This window comes from Mercenaria mercenaria, chromosome 18 (genome assembly GCF_021730395.1).
Source record: "Mercenaria mercenaria strain notata chromosome 18, MADL_Memer_1, whole genome shotgun sequence".
NCBI classification, from domain to species: Eukaryota; Metazoa; Mollusca; class Bivalvia; order Venerida; family Veneridae; genus Mercenaria; species Mercenaria mercenaria.
In genome coordinates, this window is record NC_069378.1 from 8,384,047 (window position 1) to 8,409,508 (window position 25,462).

The following is a 25,462-nucleotide window of genomic DNA, read 5'->3' on the forward strand; positions in this document are numbered from 1 at the left end:
TAAACTAAAAAACAACAAAAAAAAATAACAACCCTTACCGCCATTAGGGCCTGCCACGGAGTCGTCGTTAGTACGGTACGGTTCTGTACTTTACGGGTTTTATGCTCTTTCAAGTAATTTTCACACTGTGTAATTTATCCGCGATCTATACTAATTCAAGGTTTTACTATAACAACGATGAATAGTAGATTTAAACATTTTCATTCCTCCTTCCTTCTCTCCAGGATGTACTAAATCTCAATCATAATGTCTTGGGTATCGTAGTAGTTTTCCCGTATCAACATAGTCTTCCTTTAAGTACTTTTTCAGTTTTTCATTTACAGACTTTCTTATTTTGTTAAAGTCAGTTTTAGTAATTCCTGGGTTACACATCAATTAGTACCTTTGGACTTGACTTGGTTGTAGAATGCAGAGAAAATATAGTCCATGGGGACTATTTGTATATTGGGAAATGTATCTATGAAATAGTCCCCTAGGACTAATATATTTCCAATCAGAATGAGACTTGTTCGGTAATCGCATTTAAGGCTTTTCTTGGGGAGAACTTCCCCTTTAGTGGTATAATATTAATGTATATATCACAACACACAAAAATAATTCCCCACTCTGTATATACTCTGGTTTTAGTCCCCTTAACATGAACTTCTATGTTAATTACCAATCTGCTATAAGTGATTTGAAGGGGCCTTTGAGTGGTTAAGGTCGCTGACTTCAAATCACTTGCCCCTCATCGATGTGGGTTCGAGCCTCACTCGGGGCGTTGAATTCTTCATGTGAGGAAGCCATCCAGCTAGCTTACGGAAGGTCGGTGGTTCTACCCAGGTGCCCGCTCATGATGAAATAATGCACGGAGGGGCATCTGGGGTCTTCCTCCACCATTAAAGCTGGAAAGTCGCCATATGACCTATCATGTGTCATGCGACGTTAAATCCAACCAAAAAAAACAAGAGCGTCGCCAAGTGGGACAATATACGCCCGAAGGGTTACATCAGAGGATGGGAGCAAAATTTAAAGAACTTAACTGTTGAAGCCCAAAGGACAGGAACAAAAAAAAGAAACTCAAAAAAAACAAAAACATTTCACACAAGTCCACAAAAAAATTCTTACCAAGTAAAGTTATGTCAAAAAACATCTAAAAATTGGATGCACCATCCATGTTGTACCACAGAAAAGTGGTCTTGGTTTTTCCTACTGCCAATAATAAAAAAATTTCAATAACAAACAAGGGAAGTAACTAATAAAAAAATTATTGTGAGAGAACAAAAAGGGATCTGCCAAATAAAAACAAGAGCACTGCAATGCATAGCAATATACACAAAGCAAAGTCATATATGACCTTTGACCCCTAAGTGCAACCTTGACCTTGAAGCCAGCCATCCAAAACGTGCGCTCTGCACGTCGCCTCAGTGTGGTGAACATTTGTGCCAAGTTTCTTTGAAATCCTTCAAGCAGTTCAAGAGATACAGAGCGGACACAGCAAAGTCATATATGGCCTTTCACTCCTAAGTGTGACCTTGACCTTGAAGCTAGTCATCCGAAACAAGTGCTCTGCATGTCGTCTCAGTGGGGTGAACATTTGTGCCAAGTTTCTTTGAAATCCTTCAAGCAGTTCAAAGTTACAGAGCGGACATGAAACATACTCATATGACCTTTGACCCCTAAGTGTGACCTTGACCTTGAAATGAGATATCAAAAACATGCGCTCTGCACGTCCTCTCGGTGTGGTGAACATTTGTGTCAAGTTTCTTTGAAATCCTTCAAGGGGTTCAAGAGTTGCTGCTGATTTAACTTTGTGATTAGGAGGCTGTAGGTTCGAATCCCACACAGGGCGGTTTGTTTTATGATTGAATTTGTTTTATTTATATTTTTCTTGTTTTTTTTTTTTATTTCTTTTTATTTCATCATTGCAATTTCATTTTTAATTTCATTTGTACAATTTCAATACATTCAATACATTTCAAACACACGTGTCCAATGGAGCATCCTCACACTCGCTGGCGGCGTCGGTTTCCTCTGAATCAGTGTCATCAGCAAGTTGAATGACCAAATTGTCCAGAGCTATGTCAACCATGTTGAATAATTCACAATCAAGATGATATTTGAAAAACCTATGTTATATGCGAAAATAGCAAAATGATAAAAGTAATGCAGTTCAAATACATGTTTAACGTTATCATCATTTTAAAATGTCTGTTAGCAAAATATAAAATGAAAAAAAAAAATACTGATCTCCATTGGAATTCAAACTCACAAAAGTTAGATTCTAGAGCCATCACGCTTACCACTGCACCACGGCGTCTAATTGTCGAAGAGGCAGTCATTTAAATATTTATTATAAAAATAAGTTATAAAAAGGTAGTGTAAATCTATTAATAAAAGCGACAGGTCACTCCTAAATTCTAGTAAAACATTGTGATCCAGAAACAGAAAATAACACAAATTAATGTAAGATGCAACAGGAAGTACTTGTGGATGCACCAGCTTCGTACTCTCCACCAGCTAGGGATCAATATTTCCGGACAGAATGGTAATATTCACTCACTTCATTTAAACAATATGATAACCTTGTCAGAATTGTTTTGAAATGTCACAGCCCACACATCATGTATCTAACTGATCACTGCAAATGGCACGTCCATTTTCGTTTCTTCGCTCCTTCCACTATTTCCAATATGCAGTTTAGTGCTTCATTGTTGAAGTATTTGTATGTAATTTCTAACTCTGTTTCTGTCGTGGCCATATTAACAATGTCTTCAAATGTTTGTATGTCATTTATTAGTCCCCTACTGGTTGAAAACTAGTTTCGGGGACTACAGGAATGCACTTTTCCGTCATTCCGTCCGTCCGTCCGTCTGTCCGTCCGTCCGTCCGCAATTTCGTGTCCGGTCCATAACTCTGTCATCCATTAAGGGATTTTAATATTACCTGGCACAAATGTTCCCCATGATGAGACGACGTGTCATGCGCAAAACCCGGACCCCTAGCTCAAAGGTCAAGGTCACAATTGGAGGTCAAAGGTCAACAGGGCTTTTTTCCTGTCCGGTCCACAACTCTCCCATCCTTGAAGGGATTTTAGTATTACTTGGCACAAATGTTCCCCATGATGAGATGATGTGTCATGCGCAAATCCCGTACCCCTAGCTCAAAGGTCAAGGTCACAATTGGAGGTCAAAGGTCAACAGGGCTTTTTTTTTTCCTGTCTGGTCCATAACTCTCCCATCCATGAAGAGATTTTAATATTACTTGGCACAAATGTACCTCATAATAAGGCGATGTGTCATGCACAACTTTCAAACCCCTAGCTCAAAGGTCAAGGTCACACTTAGCAGTCAAATGTTAACATAACATGAACAGGGTCTGTTTCGTGTCCGGTCCATAACTCTGACATTCATTAAGGAATTTTAATATCACTTAGCAGAAGTGTTCCCCATGATGAGATGACATGTCATGCACAAATCCCAGACCCCTAGCTCAAAGGTCAAGGTCACAATTGGGGGTCAAAGGTCAACAGAGTTTTTTTCCTGTCCCATCCATAACTCTGCCATCCATGAAGGGATTTTAATATTACTTGGCACAAATGTTCCCCATGATGAGACAACATGTCATGCGCAAAGCCCAGACCCTTAGCTCAAAGGTCAAGGTCACTATTGGAGGTCAAAGGTCAATAAGGTTTTTTCCCTGTCCGATCCAGAACTCTGTCATCCATCAAGTTATTACAATATTACTTGGCATAAATGTTTCCCATGATGAGACGACGTGTCATACGCAACACCCAGTACCCTAGCTTAAAGGTCAAGGTCACACTTTGAGATCAAAGGTCAAGAGGATTTTTTTCCTGTCCGGTCTATAACTTTGTCATGCAAAGAAGGATTTAGATATCAGTTGGCACAAATATTCCCCTGGATGAGACAACATGTCATGCGCAAGAACCAGGTCCCTAGGTCTAAGGTCAAGGTCATATTTAGAGGTCAAAGGTCAAATTCAAGAATGACTTTGTACGGAACATTTCTTCTTCATGCATGGAGGGATTTTGATGTAATTTGGACCAAATGTTCACCACCATGAGGCACCCTTGTTTTTAGAATTACGTCCCTTTGTTATTACTATAAATAGATTTTATTGTAACTTTTTTATTACTGGCGGTAGAGAAAAGTCGAGACCACTTTTCTGTGGTACAGCATGCATGTTACATCCAATTTTTAGGTGTTTTTTGACCTATCTCTACCTGGTAAAGAGTTTCTTATGGACTTATATTATATAGGTTTCTTTTTTTTTTTTTAAAGAAATTTCCCTTTGTTGTTACTATAAATAACTTACATGATAACATTTTTATAATCAGCCAAAAATATTCAATATGAAAACAACTGTAGGTTTTTATATATATAAATTTTAATCCAAGTGTTTTTGTTATAACATATTGTATATATAGTACAATATTGTTTATACATCATTGACAGATATCAGTTCATTATGTTATACTGCAGTAGAGAAAATTAGGTGCCTTCCAGTAGGGGACTTTGTATTGCATGGCAATACTTCATTCACTTGTTGTAATTATCTTTGTAAGCTCTTTCTGGTTTGTTCACACCCTTTTTTTCAGCAGTGATTTCTCGACAGAAAGTGCGCAACACTTGAAACAAACAAATGTGCAACTCTGCATCAGGAAATAACCTAGAAAATACTTCCTGTTCTACAAAGTCGGACATAACTGTTCTAAAACAGTCCCATTTAGCATATTTTTTTTTCTTTAAACAGCTCAACCATTTCGGACATCATGTCTTCTGTTTCCGCAGCAACCAACCATAAGTCAACAATTTCACTCTGTTCATTACCATTCTCAACTAATAATAAATACAACCACATTCTAAGGTCATTCACCTGGTATGTTGCATCCACACACAGAAATTCTGGATAGGATTGAAATGTATTTCTCATTCTAGCATCCTGATAAAACAGCCTTATTTCATTTGCATCATTTGACACAATTTTAACAAAGGCTCCACCAGGGATGTGCCTAATTATGTCTCCCCCAGGAGACATATTGTTTTTGCCCTGTCCGTCCGTCCGTCCGTATGTCACACTTCATTTCCGAGCAATAACTGGAGAACCATTTGACCTAGAACCTTCAAACTTTATAGGGTTGTAGGGCTGCTGGAGTAGACGACCCCTATTGTTTTTGGGGTCACTCTGTCAAAGGTCAGGGTCACAGGGGCCTGAACATTGAAAACCATTTCCAGTCAGTAACTTGAGAACCACTTGACCCAGAATGTTGAAACTTAATAGGATGATTGGTCATACAGAGTAGATGACCCCTATTGATTTTGGGGTCACTCTGTGAAAGGTCAAGGCCACAGGGGCCTGAACATTGAAAACCATTTCCGGTCAGTAACTTGAGAACCACTTGACCCAGAATGATGAAACTTCATAGGATGATTGGTCATGCAAAGTAGATGACCCCTAACGATTTTGGGGTCACTCTGTTAAAGGTCAAGGCCACAGGGGCCTGAACATGGAAAACCATTTCGAATCAATAACTTGAGAACCTCTTGACCCAGAATGTTGAAACTTCATAGGATGATTGTTCATACAGAGTAAATGACCCCTATTGTTTTTGGGGTCACTCCGTTAAAGGTCAAGGTCACAGGGGCCTGAACATTGATAACCAGTTCCGATCAATAACTTGAGAACCACTTGACCCAGAATGTTGAAACTTCATAGGATGATTGAACATGCAGAGTAGATGACCCCTATTGATTTTGGAGTCAAGGTCAAGGTCACAGTGGTCTGTTCATGTAAAATCATTTTTTGGAAATAACTTGAGAACCACTTGACCTACAATGTTGAAACTTAATAGGATGATTGGACATGCAGAGTAGATGACCCCTATTTATTTTGAGGTCACTTGATCAAAGGTCAAGGTCACAGGAGCCTGAACACTGACTTGAGAACCACTAGGCCAAGAGTGTTGAAATTTAGCGGGATTGCTGGACATGCCAAGTAGATGATCCCTATTGCAGCCAACCATCAGTGTCTCTTTGACTTTCGCTCCTGACCCCTATTGACTTCTTGCCTATAGGACTTTGCATTTGGGGAGACATGTGCTTTTTTACAAAAGCATTTTCTAGTTATAATTGTGATTTAATTAATTATAATTAATTACAAATTTTGATCTAATTGAAAATAATGAATACTTAAGCACAAACTAAATTAAAGTAATTGAAATTAATTACTTACTGACTTAAGACTCAAAAGCCTGCTCAAAACCCACTTTTTTGTACAATATTTTGTTAATTGACCGATACATTTATTTTTTTTATCTTGTTTTTTTTAAATTATACTTGTTTTCATTCATGATTTTTGTTAATGTGGAATGCATTATCTTTGTATACGTATTTGTTTGTATTTTTGCAATTTATTCTGTAAAGCACTTTTGAACGTGTACAAGTGCATGAAAAGAGTGCTATATAAATGTGGTATAATAATAATTTGGGTTGTAATTGTCAATTAAATGTAATTACTTTCAATTGGCTTTTTTACTGATCAATGGGCCTGTGAAATTTTCACAGTGACAGGTATTGTTGTATCAACAATCAGGTGTTAATCCCTGCAGGATACTGTCTCATATGAATGTCAATGTGTACATTTGCTGATACAAACTGAATGACTGAATTCTTGCTGACATTTGCTGATATTAACATGCATGTATTAAGTAAATGATTTGATTTGCTGCTTTTATGCACATTTTGTCAAAAACGTTTTGAACTGTAAATAACTAAATAATTATGTTGAATAATAAAAATTGTTTTGCAAATGACTAAATTGTTAGAGATAAAATAATTAATTATAATAAATTACTTTTGGCAAAATAATTGTAATTAATTAATTACTTTTCAAAAATGGCTTGTAATTTAATTTAATTTAATTAGCAATTTTCTCGATGTAATTTAATTAGCAATTTTCTCAATGTAATTGGAATTAGTTAATTATTTTTTAAAATAATTAGGCACATCCCCGGGCTCCACTGCTTTTTGATAGCTCAACAGTGGACTGTAAGGTTGTGAGATCATTGTTAATTGTGGCATTGGCCCTACATATATTGTTGTGGCATTGGCACAACATATCAGTTTCACTCATGACTTTTTGTTGCACCATTATTAGCTCACCTGAGCCAAAGGCTCATGGTGAACTTTTGTGACCGCTTAATGTCTGTCGTCAGTCATCCGTCTGTCAACAGTTTCTAAAAAAATCTGGGGGTTACTTGTTATATGAGTTATATTGGAATTAATACTTCAAAAATTATCAGATTATATTTCCTAGATTGTTTAATTATACATTTGTAATTACCTGATGATCCCAAGTGATTAGGGGTCACTTGACAGTGACCTTGACCTACGGACCTACTTGTTTTTTAAGATACAGCCTTGAAATTTGGATGACATGTACAGTTTTGCACACCGATCTTAAAACTGACTTTCAATGACCATGAATATGAGCTACTGACCTACTTTCTAATATCTTAGCATCAGTTTGCCATTTTAAACATTATCATCACTGTGAGTGACCCATATAACTCAGGTGAGCGATTCAGGGTCATCATGACCCTCTTGTTACTAATTTTTTTTCCCAAATGTGTTGTGTTAGTAGGTAAACTGCATTAATTGTAAAACTTTTTATTTTTAATGTTAATTACATATCTGTCCGTAATGTGTTTGATTCCTGACTTGGGCATGTTTTTTTTTCTCTTGATTTCGAATTTTTAAGATAGTTTAGAAACAAAAACTCATTAGGCAACACCAAATTGAAAAATTGTTTCATCTAATGACTGGATCAATGCTCTATTAATATCTGCCAGATTTCTGAGAGCACCAAGCGATGACCTTACCTTTGATAATTTTTCAAACTGTTCATTCATATCCTCTCGGCATAGTGAGTCATGTTGTAACACTAAATGAAGTATGCTCATGCAACATTCTGCAGGGTTCATGCAGCTGTGGTTAGGAGCTGTCTGAAGCACAACTAAGCAGTCTAAATCAAGAGCAAGAAACATAGTTAAGAGTGATACTTTAACTGACTCATTTGTCAAGCGGTGATCTGACTTGCCATCTAAGTCTTCTTCATTCAGCGAGTAATTTTCCCTCAAAATCCATACTAGCTCTGTACGATGTTTGAAGGGAGTTGATACCTGAAAAACTTCATCATTTAACATTAAACCATGATGTAAATCTCAGGGCAGTTTCAGCAAATTTGTTTGATGGTGTGAGTTGTAAATGAAGAGCTTCAGTACTTGGTACAGATGTTCCTTCTGGTAAATGTTTCTTTATCTCTTCCCTAAGGTCCTCTATTGAAATACTTAATAGAAGGTATTTATAACTCTTGTTCTTTCCTTTTTACTGTACATGAAGGATCTGTTTGTCGAAATATTTTCCAACAGCATCATAAAATTCATCATACTTAGTATCGCTGCCATTCATTGATTTCAAGTCTAAAAGTAATTTGGTGTCATCACTTCCCTACACGACCATACACATGTCTCTGTTTAGAGGTTCCAGCAGTTGGTTCAAAACCTTTCGAATCAAAATACATGTTACGTAGAACAGACTTGGGACACTTAACGAAGTCAATATACCTATTAATAAAGTCTCTGTGCATTTGCTATTGCAATATAGCCCTGCATAAAATATTTCAAGTTTAAACCTATCATTGAACAAAGCAGTGACTGCATCTCTCTCCTCTTCTAACTGGATCACCCTACACTTCTTCGCCTTCTTTAGGGTCCCCATACAAACATTCTTAGTACAAGCACCTGGAGTTTCTTTCACTCATTGTTGCAGGTGGCGTCGAAGCTCTGCTGATCGAATGGCTATTGTGTCACCTTCTAAACGTAAAAGTTCCTGTACCTATAATAATATTACAAACTAAATAGTAGGATGTTATGGTATACTGATGAAAAGTGGAACTTTTTATTGTTTGGGTGATATTATGTTTTCTATGAACATTGCATTCTCTTGATGTGAGAATCATACTTGTTGTCTCAACCTAGATTTTGCTTTGCTAGCTGCTATCAATCACTATTAAGTAAGACATTTTTAAAACAGTTGAATTAAACTTGCTGTATTCATATCAACAATGAAATCAGGCTTTTGTTATCCAGAAACAAAGTTTAATCAGAAATCAAACATGGAAAACCAAAATTCCTTATTGATGTCACTACTCATCAGACATTTGTTTGTTATTGCTTGTTTTGTGTTGTTTTTTTGTTTTTAAGTTTTCGACAGTCGGTCATATGAGGCAGACAGTTTTCCTAACCATCATTCCTGGGAAGAACCAGTACTAGACTCCCATCCTCCATAACCAACAGCCTACTTTCTCACATAAAGAGACATGGTCGGTAGCTGGGGCTTGAACCCTCGATCTTCTATCAGTGAGAGGTTACAGTGATTTGATGTCAGTGACCATAACCACTAGACCACGGAGGCGGGACCATTTGTTTGTTATATTAAATATTTCATATAAAACTGTTACAGTGTCGGGCGCAGAAATGTGAGGCTGATTATGAATAACCTGACAGAATAAAGGTAAACAAAGAAAAATACTAGGGTATGTAGCAACCACCAGATTTAGGCCATATATGGGTCTGATCACCCTGTTGTATGTTTAGAATTAGTATTCAGTGAGATTGAACATGGTAAACCTCTATGGAAGTTTAAAAATTAATTAATTATTAGAGTGTATAAATGATAAAATTGACGAGATTAAAAAGCAGTATTGTTTACCTGTATATTGTTTAGAGAATGTAGTTAACATAGACAACAAAGATATTCAGTTTGTTATAAATGACCAGTTATTTTTGGAAACTCTGTTAACGGAAATTAGGGGGAAAATTATTGCATACTTTAGTTATAAGAAGAAACAAGAGAGTTTCACATGAGAAAATTTTAGTAAACAAAATAGAAAATATAGAAAAGAACTTAGACGAGAATAACAAAGAAGAATTGTTGAATTTACTAAATGAATTGCAAATAATAAGAGCAGAACATATGAAAACCGCACCATGAGAAAACCAACAAATAGTGCGTTTGTGACCAGGATCCATGCTGTTTGCTTTCAAAGTCTATTGCAATTAGAGAAACTATTAGCGAATAGCATGGATCCTGACCAGGCTGGTCTGGATCCATGCTGGTCGCAAACACACTGTTGGTTTTCTCATGGTGCAGCTCATGAAAGGACGTGTAATAAGATCTAGAGCAAAGTTCATAGATGAGGGTGAAAAGCCATCAAGTTATTTCTGTAATCTAAAGAAACAGTATTGTACAACCAAAGTTATCCCATTTATAGAAAAAGAAGATGGTAGTGTGCTGTCAAATCAGTCAGATATTTTAAATGAAGCTTGTTCTTTTTATAAAAATATGTATTCTAACAATGTTTTAGAAAAGTTGTACGATATTGAAAATGACATAAAAGATAGATATTACTGTTAAGTAGTTGTCTAGAGAAGAAGTAGATAGTTTAGAAGGTCTATTAACTTATAGTGAAATGCTCAACACCCTGAAAAATATGAAAAATGATAAGTCTCCAGGTTCAGATGGATTTACAGTAGAATTTTTAAAGTTCTTTTGGATGAAACTTGGCCATTTTGTTGTCAGATCTATTAGTCGTGCGTTTACTATTGGCTCCCTATCTGTAACTCAAAAGCAGGGAATAATAATGGAATAATAACATGTATCCCAGAAGAAAACAAGCCCAGAAAATTAAAAAAAAAAAACTCAGACCTCTAACATTGTTAAATATTATATATAAGTTAGCCTCTGGATCTATTGCAAATAGACTGAAGTCTGTATTACCAAAACTAATAAATCATGACCAGACAGGTTTTTACAGGGTAGATACATAGGAGAAAATACTAGGTTATTGTATGATATAATAAAAACAACACAAGAAAGAAAGATTCCTGGGCTGTTAATCACAGTAGACTATGAGAAAGCATTTGATACAATCAGTCATATCTTTTAATTTTATTGACAAAAACTTTTGATTTTTTAAACTTTGGAGCCACATTCAAGAAATGGCTTAGATTGTTTTTACATAATACTATGACTACAGTACAACTCAATGGATTCCTTTCAGATTTCTTCAAAGTAGAATGAGGCTGCCGACAAGGGGATCCTATTAGTCCTTATATTTTTAACTCACCTGTCACAAAGTGACAAGGTGGGCTATTGTGACCGCTTGATGTCCGTCGTCCGTCGTGCGTAGTGCATCGTCAGTCGTGCGTCAACAGTTTCTAAAAAAATCTTCTTGAAAGAAAATCTTCAAAAAAAAATTAAAAAAATAAACCAGAAGGCCTAGAGCTTAGATATTTGACTTGTAGCATTGCCTAGTGGACCTCTACAAAAAAGTTTCAAATCATGACCCCTGGGGTCAAAATTGACCCTGCCCCAGAGGTGACATGAATTTACATAGGAAAATCTTAAAAAAATTTCTAAAAATAAACCAGAATAAACAGAAGAGCTAAGATACTTGACTTGTAACATTGCCTAGTGGACCTCTACAAAATTTGTTCAAATCTTGACCCCCCAGGGTCAAATTGACCCAGCCCCAGGGGTTACTTGATTGTACATAGGGAAATCTTCATAAATTTGCTAAAAATAAACCAGAAGGCCTAGATCTTAGATATTTGATATGTAACATTGCCTAGTATACTTCTACAAACTTTGTTCAAATCATGACCCCCGGGGTAAAATTGGCCCCGCCCCAGGGGTTACTTGATTGTACATCGGAAAATCTTCCAAAAAATTTCTAAAAATCATCAGTTTGACATTTGAAACATGTAGCTCATATTACTCAGGTGAGAGATCCAGGGTCATCATGACCCTCTTGTTATATTGTGTGCCGAAATAGTTGCTATTAAAATAAGAAATTCTGAGAAATTTAGAAGTATTACTATTGATGAAGTTGTGTATAATGTATCACAATTTGCTGATAATACATCATTGCTGTTGGATGCCTCGGAAGAGTCTTTACATGCTACCTTAGATATGCTACATGAATTTTCATTTTATTCTGGTCCAAGAGTTAACTTTGTGAAGACTAATGTTACTTGGATAGGTGCAGTGAAATACAGTACCTGATCAATAAAGACAAAGTACAAACTATCTTGTGGTACTACAAGGTTTCAAGTACTTGGTATCATTTTTGATGTAGATCTTGATAATATGATAATGCTTAATTTCAATGATAAGTTAGAAAATGTTAAAAGGATGATATCCTACTGGAACAGAAGATTACTTACTCCTATTGGAAACATTACTGTAATTAAATCATTGTTAGTTCCACTCTTTACAAATTTGTTTATAATTTTTCCAACACCAACTAAAATATTAATAGATAATTTAAACAAGATGCCCACGGGTAACATGTCGAGCCCACCAGCTGTCAGAAGAACTGGGAGTGCCAAAAAAATCTAAGTCCACACAAAAATCCTGACCAGTAGAGATAGGTCATAATACATCTCAAAATTGGATGTAACATGCATGTTGTACTACAGAAAAGTGGTCTTGATTTTTCCATATGACCAATAATAAGGAAGTTACAATATAAGCTATTTGTTCAACAATGGAAAGTAATTCTAGATTCTTGTGCATGACACTCAGTCTCATGATGGTGAACAATTTTGCCAAGTTACATCAATATCCCGCTATGCATGAAAAAGAAATGCTCCAGAAAAAGTCATTCTTGTATCTGACCTTTGACTTCTAAGTGTGACTGTGACCTTAGACTTAGGGAACTGATTCTTGCGTCTGACACTCCGTCTCATAATGGTGAACATTCGTGTCAAGTTACATCAAAATCCCACCATGCATTAGGAAGAAATGCTCCGGACAAACTCTTTCTTCAATTTGACCTTTGACCTCCAACTGTTACCTAAACCTTTGAGATAGGAACATGGGGTTTGTGCCTGACACTCCATCTCATTGAGGTTAACATTCTTGTCAAATATAAACAAGATTGATCCATGCATGTCAAAGTTATGGTCCAGACAAAATCACATGCACGGACACACGCACATACACAGAACCGCCAAAAGTGGCGACTAAGTCGACTTTGTATGGAATGGCCCATAAAAGATACAGTGCTCTATCGTTGTTAAGAATTATGAAGGAGGGCTGAAAATGGTAGATATTTATCAATATGAACAGAGTATGAAAATGTCATGGATTAGAAAAGCTTTTAGTGGTACTGGAAAGTGTTATGTGTTGTTAAATTCCATATTTGACTTACATAGAATGGTTAATTTTGGAAATTTGTATTGCGAAAATATAATGAAAAGGCTAAAAAACAAATTCTGGTGTGATGTGTTAAGAAGTTTTATCTCTTACTGTATATGGATAAGATGCCTGTTGAAACTGTAGATGAAATTCTTGCAATGCCACTATTTTATAACAGCTGTTTTAAAATTGGTAACAAAGGAGTATTTGATAAAAGTATGTTTGATAGAGGTTTCCGATTTGTTAGCGATTTAATTACAGTTGCAGGTGAATTTGTAGATATTTCTTACCTAGTGTATTGGTAAAAGGTTGAATTTTTTATTAGTCTCCTACTGGTTGAAAACCAGTTTCGGGGACTATAGGAATGCACTTTTCCGTCATTCCGTTCCGTCTGTCCGTCCATCCGTCCGTCCGTCTGTCCGCAATTTCGTGTCCGGTCCATAACTCTGTCATTCATAAAGGGTTAAGTTCCACTTAATTATGTGAAATTTCAACACTCGCATGCGATTGCAAATGAATCAAAACTAACATATGTAACAGTTCTTAGAAAATGGTGAGTATTTGAAGGCGTTTGACTGCCCAGAAATGGGTCCAATTTAGGCAGTCTTTTTTTTCGGAATTCAATGTTTATATTAGTATACTGACACTTGTTTTGTTGTTTTTGTAATGATAGCGTGTATATTACTTATATTACTCTATAAAACAAGTGTCAGTATACTGATATAAGCATTGAATTCCGAAAAAAGAACTGTTTAAACAGACCTCACTTCCAGACAGTCAAGCGCTTTTAAAAACTCACCATTTTCAAGGAACTGTTACACATGTTTGTTTTGATGCATTTGTAATAGCATGCGAGTGTTGAAATTTTACATAACTAGGTGGAACACAGTTTTCAGTGATTGTTTATTTTTATTTCTTTACAAATGGCATTCATTTTCAAAGGGGAACAACTTTTTCAGAATATTTTCAGTACGGGACAGTATGGCAGAACATGTAATGGTTAAGTAAAATATTGGTAACGATGTTATTCGTTTATAAAATATTTCTGTGTTTTGGTGATATACTCCTAAACCTTAAGAAATGTAATATTAGAATAAGTGCTAACTGTAGTTGCTATGGACCTGTTGTCTCTTGTTATGTTTCAAAAGTTGTATTTTCAAGTATGGCAGATAAGCATGTGTATAATGTACTGATTGCAAACACTGATATTCCTACTAGTCAAGTTAAATGGAACCAATGTTTCAATGATATTAACTTAAGTATGCCTATAAAGTTGTATTTCTCATGACAAGAGATTCATACATTCAGTGGTTACAATTATAAATACTCCACAGAATTATTGGTACATTATTTTGACTTGTATTCACATTGAAATGTGCAGATATCTTTAATCATAGGCAAAAATCTAAAAAGCAAGCACACAGATATTATACATTTTATTTCACCAAATTATAGACTATCAAAATCCACATTGTAGAGAAAATTTTATTCATGACAAGGTTATATAAATTTCAATTTTCCCATACACTTCCATTCTGAAAACATGTGATAGTTTAAAAATTTTCCAGATCATTGAAGCAACGAAATCAAGCTAACTACGGTAGCGAGTAAAAAAAAAAAAGCAGGGAAGACAGTTATCAGCAGTTTACAATACTATTTTTCTTCCTAAGAGAATGAGATAAAACATTTAGATCGTAAACTGACTCTTTTCCTATTTCAGAAAAAAGAAATTTCATTCTGGTACTGAAAAGATCATTTTGGCTTGATACAGTTTAATTATTCACCATGTTGTCAATTTTCTGTTTTTAAGTGTGAAGACCAAACTTACTACACTGTGGAAGAAAAGAGGGTGTGAAAAGGTAGTCATGTGGACCCATTCTATTTCGAATCATCTGTATTTCTGTGCTGCAACTAGTGAGGGAGACCGAGATCTAGTTGAACAGAAATGGTTGTCGGTTTTAAACCACATTACAGACAAACATAAAGGCCACGGTGAAAAGTTCCTTAGCTGTACATTTGGGCTGATTGAAAGAGACTGGATTAAAGCAGGTTTGTTAAAAAATAATTATGTATGTAATTTTAAGCTCACTTGAGCAATACTCATGATGAGCTATTGTGATCAAGCTGTGTCCATCGTGCGTCCATCCGTCCATTGTCAGCAATGTTGTTAATCCCCTGTCACAAATGGTGGGGGTTGTAGGAATGGTCTCCATCCGTCCTTCCGTCCGTCCATCCGTAACACTTTCTTGTCTGCTCCATATCTCCTAAACCCCTTGAAGGATTTTCATGAAACTTTGGTCAAATGATCACCTCATCAAGACGATGTGCATAACTCATGAGTCAGCCATTTCGGCACAATGTCAAGGTCACAACTCAGGGTCACAGGTTTTTGCCTTCCATTTTGTGTCTACTCTGTATCTCCTTATCCCCTCATATGAAATCTGGGTCAAATGATCACTTATCCAAGACGATGTGCAGAACTCATGAGTCAGCCATGCCGGCTCAAGGTCAAGGTCACAATGCGCTCGTCCGCTTAGGTCAGTAGGGACAGCGTTGGTCTACGGATCGTAGGGTCGCGAGTTCGATCCCCGGGCAGAGCTTATGTTCTCCCTGACAATTTGATAAAAGACATTATTTCTGAAATCATTCGTCCTACACCTCTAATATTTCATGTGGGGAAGTTGGCATTTACTTGCGGAGAACAGGTTTGTACTGGTATAAAATCCAGCAACACTGATTAGGTTAATTGCCCGCCGTTACATGACTGAAATATTGTTGAAAAATGGCATTAAACCCAAAACAAACAAACAAAAGGTCACAACTCGAAGTCAAAGGTTTGAATCTTCCATTTTGTGTCTGCTCTATATCTTCTAAACCCCTTGAAGGAATTTTATAAAACTTGGGTCAAATGATCACCTCATCAAGACAATGTGTAGAACTCATGAGTCAGCCATGCACGCTCAAGGTCAAGGTCACAACTTAGGGTCAAAAGGTTTGAGCCTTCCATTTTGTGTCCACTCTGTATCTCCTAAACCCCTCGAAGGATATTCATCAAACTTTGGTCAAATGATCACCTTGTCAAGAGCTTATGAGTCAGCCATGTCAACATACTCAAGGTCAAGGTCCCAACTCAAGGTCAAAGGTTTGAGCTGTGTATCTCCTAAACCCCTTGAAGGATTTTCATGAAACTTAGGTCAAATGATCACCTCATCAAGATGATTGCAGAATTCATGAGTCAGCCATGTCAGTTCAAGGTCAAGACCACAGCTCGAGTTCAAAGGTTTACCCTTTCACTATCCATAACAGTGGCGGGGGATTTAGCTGTCTTTCAGACTGCCTTGTTTAAAAACATCTCCTCCAAAACCACTGAATGGATTTTGATGAAACTTGGCATGGATGTTCCTTGGATGGTCTTCTGCCAAAGTTGTTTAAAGGTTCTGCTTGGTTGCCCATAGGGGCCACAAAATAGAAAAATTTTCAAAGGACATCTCTTGAACTAATGGTCCGATTTTGAAATATTTCACACAATGGTCCTTATGTCACCCTCTAGTTCAAATTATTTTGATTTGTCAAAAAACATGGCTGCCAGAGGGCGAGGTCGCTTTTCCCTATATGTATATAGTTGAAACTTTAAAAATCTTCTTGTTTGAAACTGCAAGCCCGATTTTTAAATAATTTTACACAAATGGTTCTTGTGCGACCCTCTACCAAGATTGTTCAAATTATTCCGATTCATAAAAAAACATGGCCGCCAGGGAGCATGGTAACTTTTCTTCTCTGAATCAATAATAGCTAGAGCCTTGATATTTGGCATGTGATATCAGATCTGTATAGTCTACCATAATTGTTCAAATTATTGCCCTAGGTTCAAAAGTGTGTGTGACATGTATATAATACCCTGAAATCCCGAAAATAAGCTGTGGCTTAATTTAAATTTTTGTAAGGATTTGGTGGCTTATTATCGAGACCGGCTTATTTTTGAGTCCGGCCAACTTTTGAGTACATATATCTGGTAACAGTTTAAAAACTGGCGTATTTTCGAGTACCAAAATACTGCAGATACGGATGTCATAGTTTTTGATTTTTAGCTCGACTATTCAGAGAATAGTGGAGCTATCCTACTCGCCCCGGCGTCGGCGTGAGCGTCACACAAATGTTAAAGTTTACGTACCACCCCAAATAGTTTCAAAGTCCATTGAGATATAATGCTTTGTTATTTTGCATACTTGTTTATCATCATGACCCCAGTCTGTAAAACGGAGGAGGCAACTCTATCGAGCATTTTGACTGAATTATGGCCCCTTTTTGACATAGAATATACTTATTGAAATGTTAAAGTTTGCATACCACCCCAAATATTTTCAAAGTCCATTGAGATATTGCTTTGATATTTTGCATACTAGTTTATCATCATGACCCCAGTCTGTAAAACGGAGGAGGCAACTCTATCGAGCATTTTGACTGAATTATGGCCCCTTTTTGACTTAGAATATACTTATTGAAATGTTAAAGTTTGCATACCACCCCAAATATTTTCAAAGTCCATTGAGATATTGCTTTGATATTTTGCATACTTGTTTATCATCATGACCCCAGTCTGTAAAACGGAGGAGGCAACTCTATCGAGCATTTTGACTGAATTATAGCCCCTTTTTGACATAGAATATGCTTATTGTAATGTTAAAGTTTTACTCATAGCTTATATTATACTATCAAGCACGGAGAATAGTTGAGCACCCTGTCCACTGACAGCTCTTGTTAGTAAAAACATTGACGTCGGTAAATACTTAAACTTCTGTCATACCTGTTTTGTTACAATTTCTAAATGAAAATAAACCATTGCTTACTGATAATTACCCATTAAAAAGTTTTGTCTGGCCTTACAAACAAATTCGCGGGTGTGAATAACTTACAATATACGTAATAAACACTGCATTATGTTGTCAGTTTAACCAGGTATTAACCTGCTATTACAAGTGAAAATCTGCTATGTACAGATTGGTAACTTTTGCAATCTTACATGGTGTCCTAACAAAATCATAATGATACTAATTCTGACACAAAGCTTGGACGGCTTATTTTTGAGTGCAGCTAATTTATGAGCCCTTTTTGCCTGTAGTGAAATGGTGGCTTATTTCCAATACCGGCTTATTTTCAAAACCGGCTTATTTTTCGGGATTTCAGGGTATAGGCTAACGTAGGAGAAACCTAACTCTGTACTTATAAAAACACACTTGAAGCCTTGTACACAGGTGAGCGCTTCAGGGTCAATGACCCTCTTTTTTGATAAGCAACATGATATAATTATGTCCCTTCCAGTCTATCTGGAGCTTATGATTTTTCCGTTGTTGGATCATAACGTCCACTGCATCACCTTCTTGGTCCTCTTTCAAACTGGTATTTGTGTTGTAAAGTGTCTTCATATTGGTGCTTGCATTATTCACATATCTTTGTGGAATTTCATGTGTTTTATAAATTGTTTTTCTCTAGGCTGCTGGCACGGTCTGTCACTGTTTGAAGCAAGTCATCAGCCTGTTTTCCCATCAGTAAATCAACAGGTAAGTTGAAGTTTTGACCACGTCAGGGACATAAATGTCAGAAATTGGTTGAGCTGCAGAAGTTCTTGTATTGTAGATACCTAATAATTGAAAACATCTTGAAATATCTCGGATTCAAAACACCAACCACAATCAGTATGTAACCTGCCCGCTTAGCTCAGTAGGTAGAGCGTCGGTCTACGGATCGCAGGGTCGTGAGTTCGATCCTCGGGCTGGGGGTATGTTCTCTGTGATTATTTGATAAATGACATTGTGTCTGAAATCATTAGTCCTCCACCTCTGATTCATGTGGGGAAGTGTTGGCAGTTACTTATGGAGAACAGGTTTGTACTGGTACAGAATCCAGGAACTCTGGTTAGGTTAACTGCCCGCCATTACATGACTGAAATACTGTTGAAAAATGGCGTTAAACCCAAAACAAACTATGTAGGTTTGATGGAACATCAAACTGGCAGATGAATTTATTTATTGATTAAGTGCTCATGTGTGTAGCTTCAAGGTTTTGTAGGGATATTGCTTCCAACCATTTAATGAATAAATCTTTAGCTACCATTATAATTATACGAGCCCACCCACTTAGCTCAATAGGGAGAGCACAGATATACAGATGGCGGGTTGTGAGCTCGATCCTCGGACGAGATGCATGTTTACCATGACAGTTGTAATGACATTGTGTCTGTAATCATTTGTCCTCCACCCGTGATTCATGTGGGGAAGTTGGCAGTTACTTGAAGAGAAAAGATTTGTACTGGTACAGGATCCTGGAACACTGGTTAGGTTAACTTCCCGCCATTACATAACTGAAACACTGTATCTAAATCTGCCTTGATTGTTTATATAGTTTTGGTGGTGTTGACTGTATGTATAATAGTTTTGGTACCTCTCTTTGTACACTTTTCAAAAGGAGTTGCCTCTGGATTCTACCCTGTTATACATAAGATAGGTCTTGGATAGTTAATAGTCAAATTTCATTTAAACCTGGTTTATCTGTAAGAAAATATTTCTATTCAACCTGGACATAATATTTGCAGCTTTGGTCAACACAATGATGGCCTTCTTGACATGGAATCAAAGTCTGAGTGTATTCTGCTAAGTCTATATTCTGTTGTATAATGATATACTGGTAAAAACGCTAGCCATCTGGCTAACTGATCTTCGGTATCCTTGAACTTTCACTGCCATGATCACAGTGTCACTTTAAATTTGTTCTTTACTGGAAGTGATGGAAGTGTTTAATTCAAGTAACATTTTAGTGCTAACAACTCTTCTTGTCATGTAATAGCTTCTTTCAGATTTAATCAGGCACCGAATAATATGCATATACTCTTTCCCGAGTGTAAAATGTAAATTGTGTGACCTTCTTCATCATCCTACATCTTGATATTTGCTAAGTAAGTTTTTAAATGCAGACTTTTGACTTTCATTATACCCCCACCAAACATGTTTGAGGGGGGTATATAGGAGTCAGTTTTGTCGCGTCCCGTCCCGTCCCGTCCCGTCGCGTCGCGTCCTGAAATCTATTATCTCATTTATTACCAAATGGATTTGATTCAAACTTAAAATACATGTTCCACCTAATCATCCACATCATTTGACACAAGGTGCATAACTCTTGACACCAAGTTTTCATGAATTATGTCCCCTTTTACTTAGAATTTAAGGTTAATTTTGTTGTATTTTCACTATATCTCAGTTATTACTAAATGGATTTGATTCAAACTTAAAATAGATGTTCCACCTCATCACCCACATCATGTGACACAAGGTGCATAACTCTGACACCAATTTTTTATGAATTATGCCCCTTTTTACTTAGAATTTAAGGTTGATTTTGATGTATTTTCACTATATCTCAGTTACTACTGGATGGATTTGATTCAAACTTAAAATAGATGTTCCACTTCATCACCCACATCATGTGCCCACATCATGTGACACAAGGTGCATAACTCTGACACCAAGTTTTCATGAATTATGTCCCCTTTTACTTAGAATTTAAGGTTAATTTTGTTGTATTTTCACTATATCTCAGTTATTACTAAATGGATTTGATTCAAACTTAAAATAGTTGTTCCACCTTATCACCCAGATCATGTGACATAAGGTGCTTAACTCTGACGTAATTTTTTATGAATTATGTCCCCTTTTACTTTAAATTTAGGTTGATTTTGATGTATTTTCACTCTATCTCAGTTATTACAAAATGAATTTGATGCAAACTTAAAATAGATGTTCCACCTCATCACCCACATCATGTGACACAAGGTGCATAACTCTGACACCAATTTTTCATGAATTATGCCCCTTTTTACTTAGAATTTAAGGTAAATTTTGATGTATTTTCACTATATCTCAGTTACTACTGAATGGATTTGATTCAGACTTAAAATAGATGTTCCACCTCATCACCCACATCATGTGACACAAGGTGCTGTAATGCCTTAACCCGTCACTTAACTCCCTATCAACTTTCTCAATAATTCCTTTTTCTAGCTGATCTTTAATGACATCGTCATATCTTTTCAAGAGCTCAGGTTGTTTTGCTAGCTTACAAACGAGTGATTTCAATCTCCCTTTTGCTAATCCCCGATTTTCTGGAAGATCTGGAAACTCATCCCGCCAAGGCCAAGTAACCTGATATCTATCGTTTTCAAACTGTAGAGTTTCCCTGAAATGTGTCATAGCAGCCTGATCGTCTGGTTTGTCATATGTATCTGTAATACCAAGACTCTCAATATTCCAAAAGTCCTCCAAGTTAGGTTTTGTTGGAATGACTTCGTCAACATCTGTAAAAAGTTTGGTTTCAGTTATATTATCTCCGTACGTAAGAATTAACATAGCTGAATCATTTGTGTTTACGGCAATATCACTTGTTTTCATTCTGCCCGACAATATCCATCCGAGACTGGACGACAGCAAATAAAGTCCAGGTTGTATTTCTATCTTCTCTGTTTGTATAATATCTAAATAGTAATCATTACCTACTAGTAAATCGAGATAAACTGATTCATTCTTGTTTGGAATTGTATCAGCCAGTGTTAGATTTTTTGTTAAGCCAGAGAACTGTCTTGGTGAATCTAGTTTTACTTGTCTGCGGGTAATTGTTCCAGTGATATTTGGTACTATATTTGCAACCAAAGTTATGTACTTTCCATTCTTGAGTTTCACTTTTAATCTTGTTGATCTTGTTTTTATTGATTTTTCCTTTTCGCTTCCAAAGGTTACCAATTGGATTTCCTGCTCTTCTTCTTCTTTTAGTCTGAGACGACGGGCCAAATCCCTCGTGATATATGTTCTGTGCGAGCCTGAGTCAAGAATCAATCTAATTTCCTCACTTTTGTCTTCATCAGGATTCTTTACGATGCATTTGGCTGTTTGCATCATTACAGACTCATTGCAAGAAAGAAGTCCTATTTCTTCCTGCACGTTTCCGGTATCACTCTTTTCCGATAGAATTTCAGGTTCTCCAGAAAAATTTGCACCTTCTTTATTTTTCTTTTCTTTAAATTTCTTTGCACATAAACTTCTATGGTGCACGTCTACTTGACCACAATAGACACACGTTTTTGATGATTTGCACTGACTGGAGATATGTCCTTCCTTTAAACACCTGTAACAACTGCCTTTGATACGTTTCTTTCTATCTTCAATTGTTGGGTACTTCGTGCACTCATCACTCCAATGATTTCTGTCACAATATCTACACTTCGCAGATATAACTTTTGTTTTTTCTTGCTTTTCACTTGTAATCAATGAACTTGATGAGGCACTATGTATTGAAGGCTTTGAGAACCCTTTCATGCTGTACCTCGGATTTGAATTCGGACGAACTGAATCTCTGTTCTCAAATTTTGATTTTGCTTTATCTGTAATTTCGGCCTTTTCTTTTGCTACAATGTATTGTCGAAGTAGTTCACGAAATGTAATTACAGACCATTTTTTATCTACTCCCTTCATAATTTCCATTTGAAGGAGTACGTCATTTGGTAGCTTTCTTCTGAGCATTGAAACAAAAACTTCTTGATTTGTATCTTGATTGAGAACTTCTAGACAACGAAGATGTTTTTCTGTTTTATCCATGAACTGTCGCAAACTCTCCACAGAATTTCTAACTGGAAATATATCTATTAGTGCCTTATAGTGCATGTCTATTGTCTCCTGTCGATCGCCAAATCTTTTATGCAATGTCTGTATAGCAATTTCATAATTCTTATTGGACAATGAAAGGCCAGTTATTGTATGCTTTGCTTCTCCAGTAAGTTTACTTTTCAAATAATTGAATTTGTCAACTTCTGAAAGTCGGTCATTATTATGCACGGCACTCTCAAAAGAATCCCAGAATTCAATCCAATATAACTTATTGCCATTGAAAGACGGTATGTCAATCTTAGGCAATTTCACTGTTTCTTTTTTGAGTTGCTTATTCTGGACTAACTCCTTCTGTAAATCCATCTGGGCTGCAAACATTTTTCTCATTTCCTCTGTGACCAAAGTTAATGGTGAAACGTGCTCCTCCTTTACTGCTGTATTTTGCGTTTCTTCAAGTTGTTTTAATCTGTCCTCAAAAAGCTGAAGCTTATGATACACGGAACAAGCTTTATCCAATAGACTAGAATCTTCTTCAATCATTGTTGATATAAATTCATCTTCAGGATCTTCGATAGTCTGAGCTAATTTCTCAGACTGTCTAGATAGCTTCTCATTATAAGAATTAATGTTGAGTTTAGTTTCCATTACACGATGCCGAAGTTGTACGGATTCCTCTGGTAATATGTCACTCATATCACTATCCAGTAAACGTAAGCCATTTTGAATTTCATTCAACAACTTATTTGAAAACTTAGTTCGTACACCTTTCATATATTTAACTCCCGACATTGTATGAACTCTTTTACCACTAAACGAAAATTTCGATACAATTATATTTCATTTACCAGCGTATGTTATGAATGTAGTTGACACCGAAATGACTTTGTTTTTCACTTTCACCAAAGATCGTTTATTTAAAGGTTTTACTCACTTTTTTCCATGTTTCCTTCCCGGGTTCCGGCGCCAAATCATTGTAGCAGAGACTTAGTGCTTTTATAATAAATTTCCCATCAAACTTTTTGTTTTAAGTCTCAACCACATCGAGATAGTTTTACAGAACACAATAAACTAAGATTCCATTTTTTTTATTTTCCATAAGAACACATTTATCGTTGCATTAACTAAATTAATCCAGAATAAGAACTGACAATTTGTGTTATAGCAAGGCTTAAATAGTAGACTATTTGGCGCCAAAAATGCATGAATATCTGACAAAAAGCAAGAAAAGCATGAAATAATGAGTTTATATAACAAACATATCATTGTATGCTCCAATGGGAGCTGCCTGCTCCCATCAGTGTCAATAAACAGAACATAAAAGGACTGCTCCCATGAATGTCTTTAATCGTAATAAACAAACAAAAATCGCCTTTCGCGACAGGTGCATAACTCTGACACTATTTTTTCTTGAATTGTGTCCCCTTTTACCTAGAATTAAAGGTTTATTTTGATGTATTTTCACTATATCTCATTCTGATTGGCTTAGAGCCAAAGGGAAGTAACCTTTTTTTAACTTTTGTACTGAGTTTCTTCCCCTTAAATTCCAGGAATTAGTCTATTTTTAGAAATCCTATTTTTAGATTTTCAATATTTTATGTATTTTATAACTTTTTTATTATAAGTCCTATGTAAAAAGTAAATACATTTTTCTGTGGTAACATGGGTCGGTAAGACACTTTTTTGTATTCACTTTTAGTGTATCTCTAATATTAGAGATTTAATATATTTACTAGTATTACTATACTAGTATTATACTAGTATTACTTATATGTGGAAGCCCAGGATGAAGTACTCCAAAGACTAAGTATTTTTAAGATTTCTTATGGTTGCCATTCTTCTGTGACAAGACCGTATGGTGGGGGTATGAGTCACTCCTGTGACAGTTCTAGTTTATAGTTCTGTACTGAGTCAAAAATTTCTGTTAGATAATGAGGGCAAAACTGACGTAACATCACATTCATTCGTGAGTCTTCTGTGTCTGTGTTATTTCATCATTTTGTATGAAATGTTCCCTACTGATTTTATTTTTGCTACTATGTAACTTGTACAAGAACCCAGAAAATTAACTTTTCTTAAAGGTATTGTCCCATCTTCAGCATTAAATAGAGCTTTTGCCACTAACAACCCACTGCATTCTATAAATTTGGGTTTTGCTTCTATAATATCTTACTTTTGTACATTTAAAGGATCAATGATTCTACCCTTAAGTATAATCTCAGTTTCTGGGGGTATTTAGGTCATTTCTAATAATGTTTTCGACACATTGAATAATGGTCACTATTGGAGTGTTCAAAACAAGCAATGCATCTCGAGGGCTGAGCGCGAAACTATTGTATCTTGTTCTTTATTCATATACAGTTACAATAGTTTCGCGCTCAGCCCACGATCTGTCATTAAATTTTGATATCATCTCATTTTTGTCACAGAGAATATTGCAGAAGCCCCTCAGAGTCATGGCCTAAAATTCCATTCTGTTTACCCTTTAACCTGCTGGTGGCAAGTGATTCTGCCATTGCAACCAGTGCAGACCAAGATCAGCCTGCACATCCG

General features: G+C 36.2%; 1 protein-coding gene across 1 annotated transcript; it reads right to left on the reverse strand.

Moving 5' to 3' along the window:
* Positions 1–8,819: 8,819 nt before the first annotated feature.
* Positions 8,820–23,701, reverse strand: LOC123561946 (uncharacterized). Its single transcript, XM_053530669.1, has 2 exons — positions 21,233–23,701; positions 8,820–8,897 (listed from the first exon to the last, which is right to left on the reverse strand). The coding sequence occupies exons 1-2, from the start codon at positions 23,699–23,701 to the stop codon at positions 8,820–8,822; spliced, it is 2,547 nt and encodes an 848-aa protein (XP_053386644.1).
* Between the last annotated feature and the right edge of the window lie 1,761 nt (positions 23,702–25,462).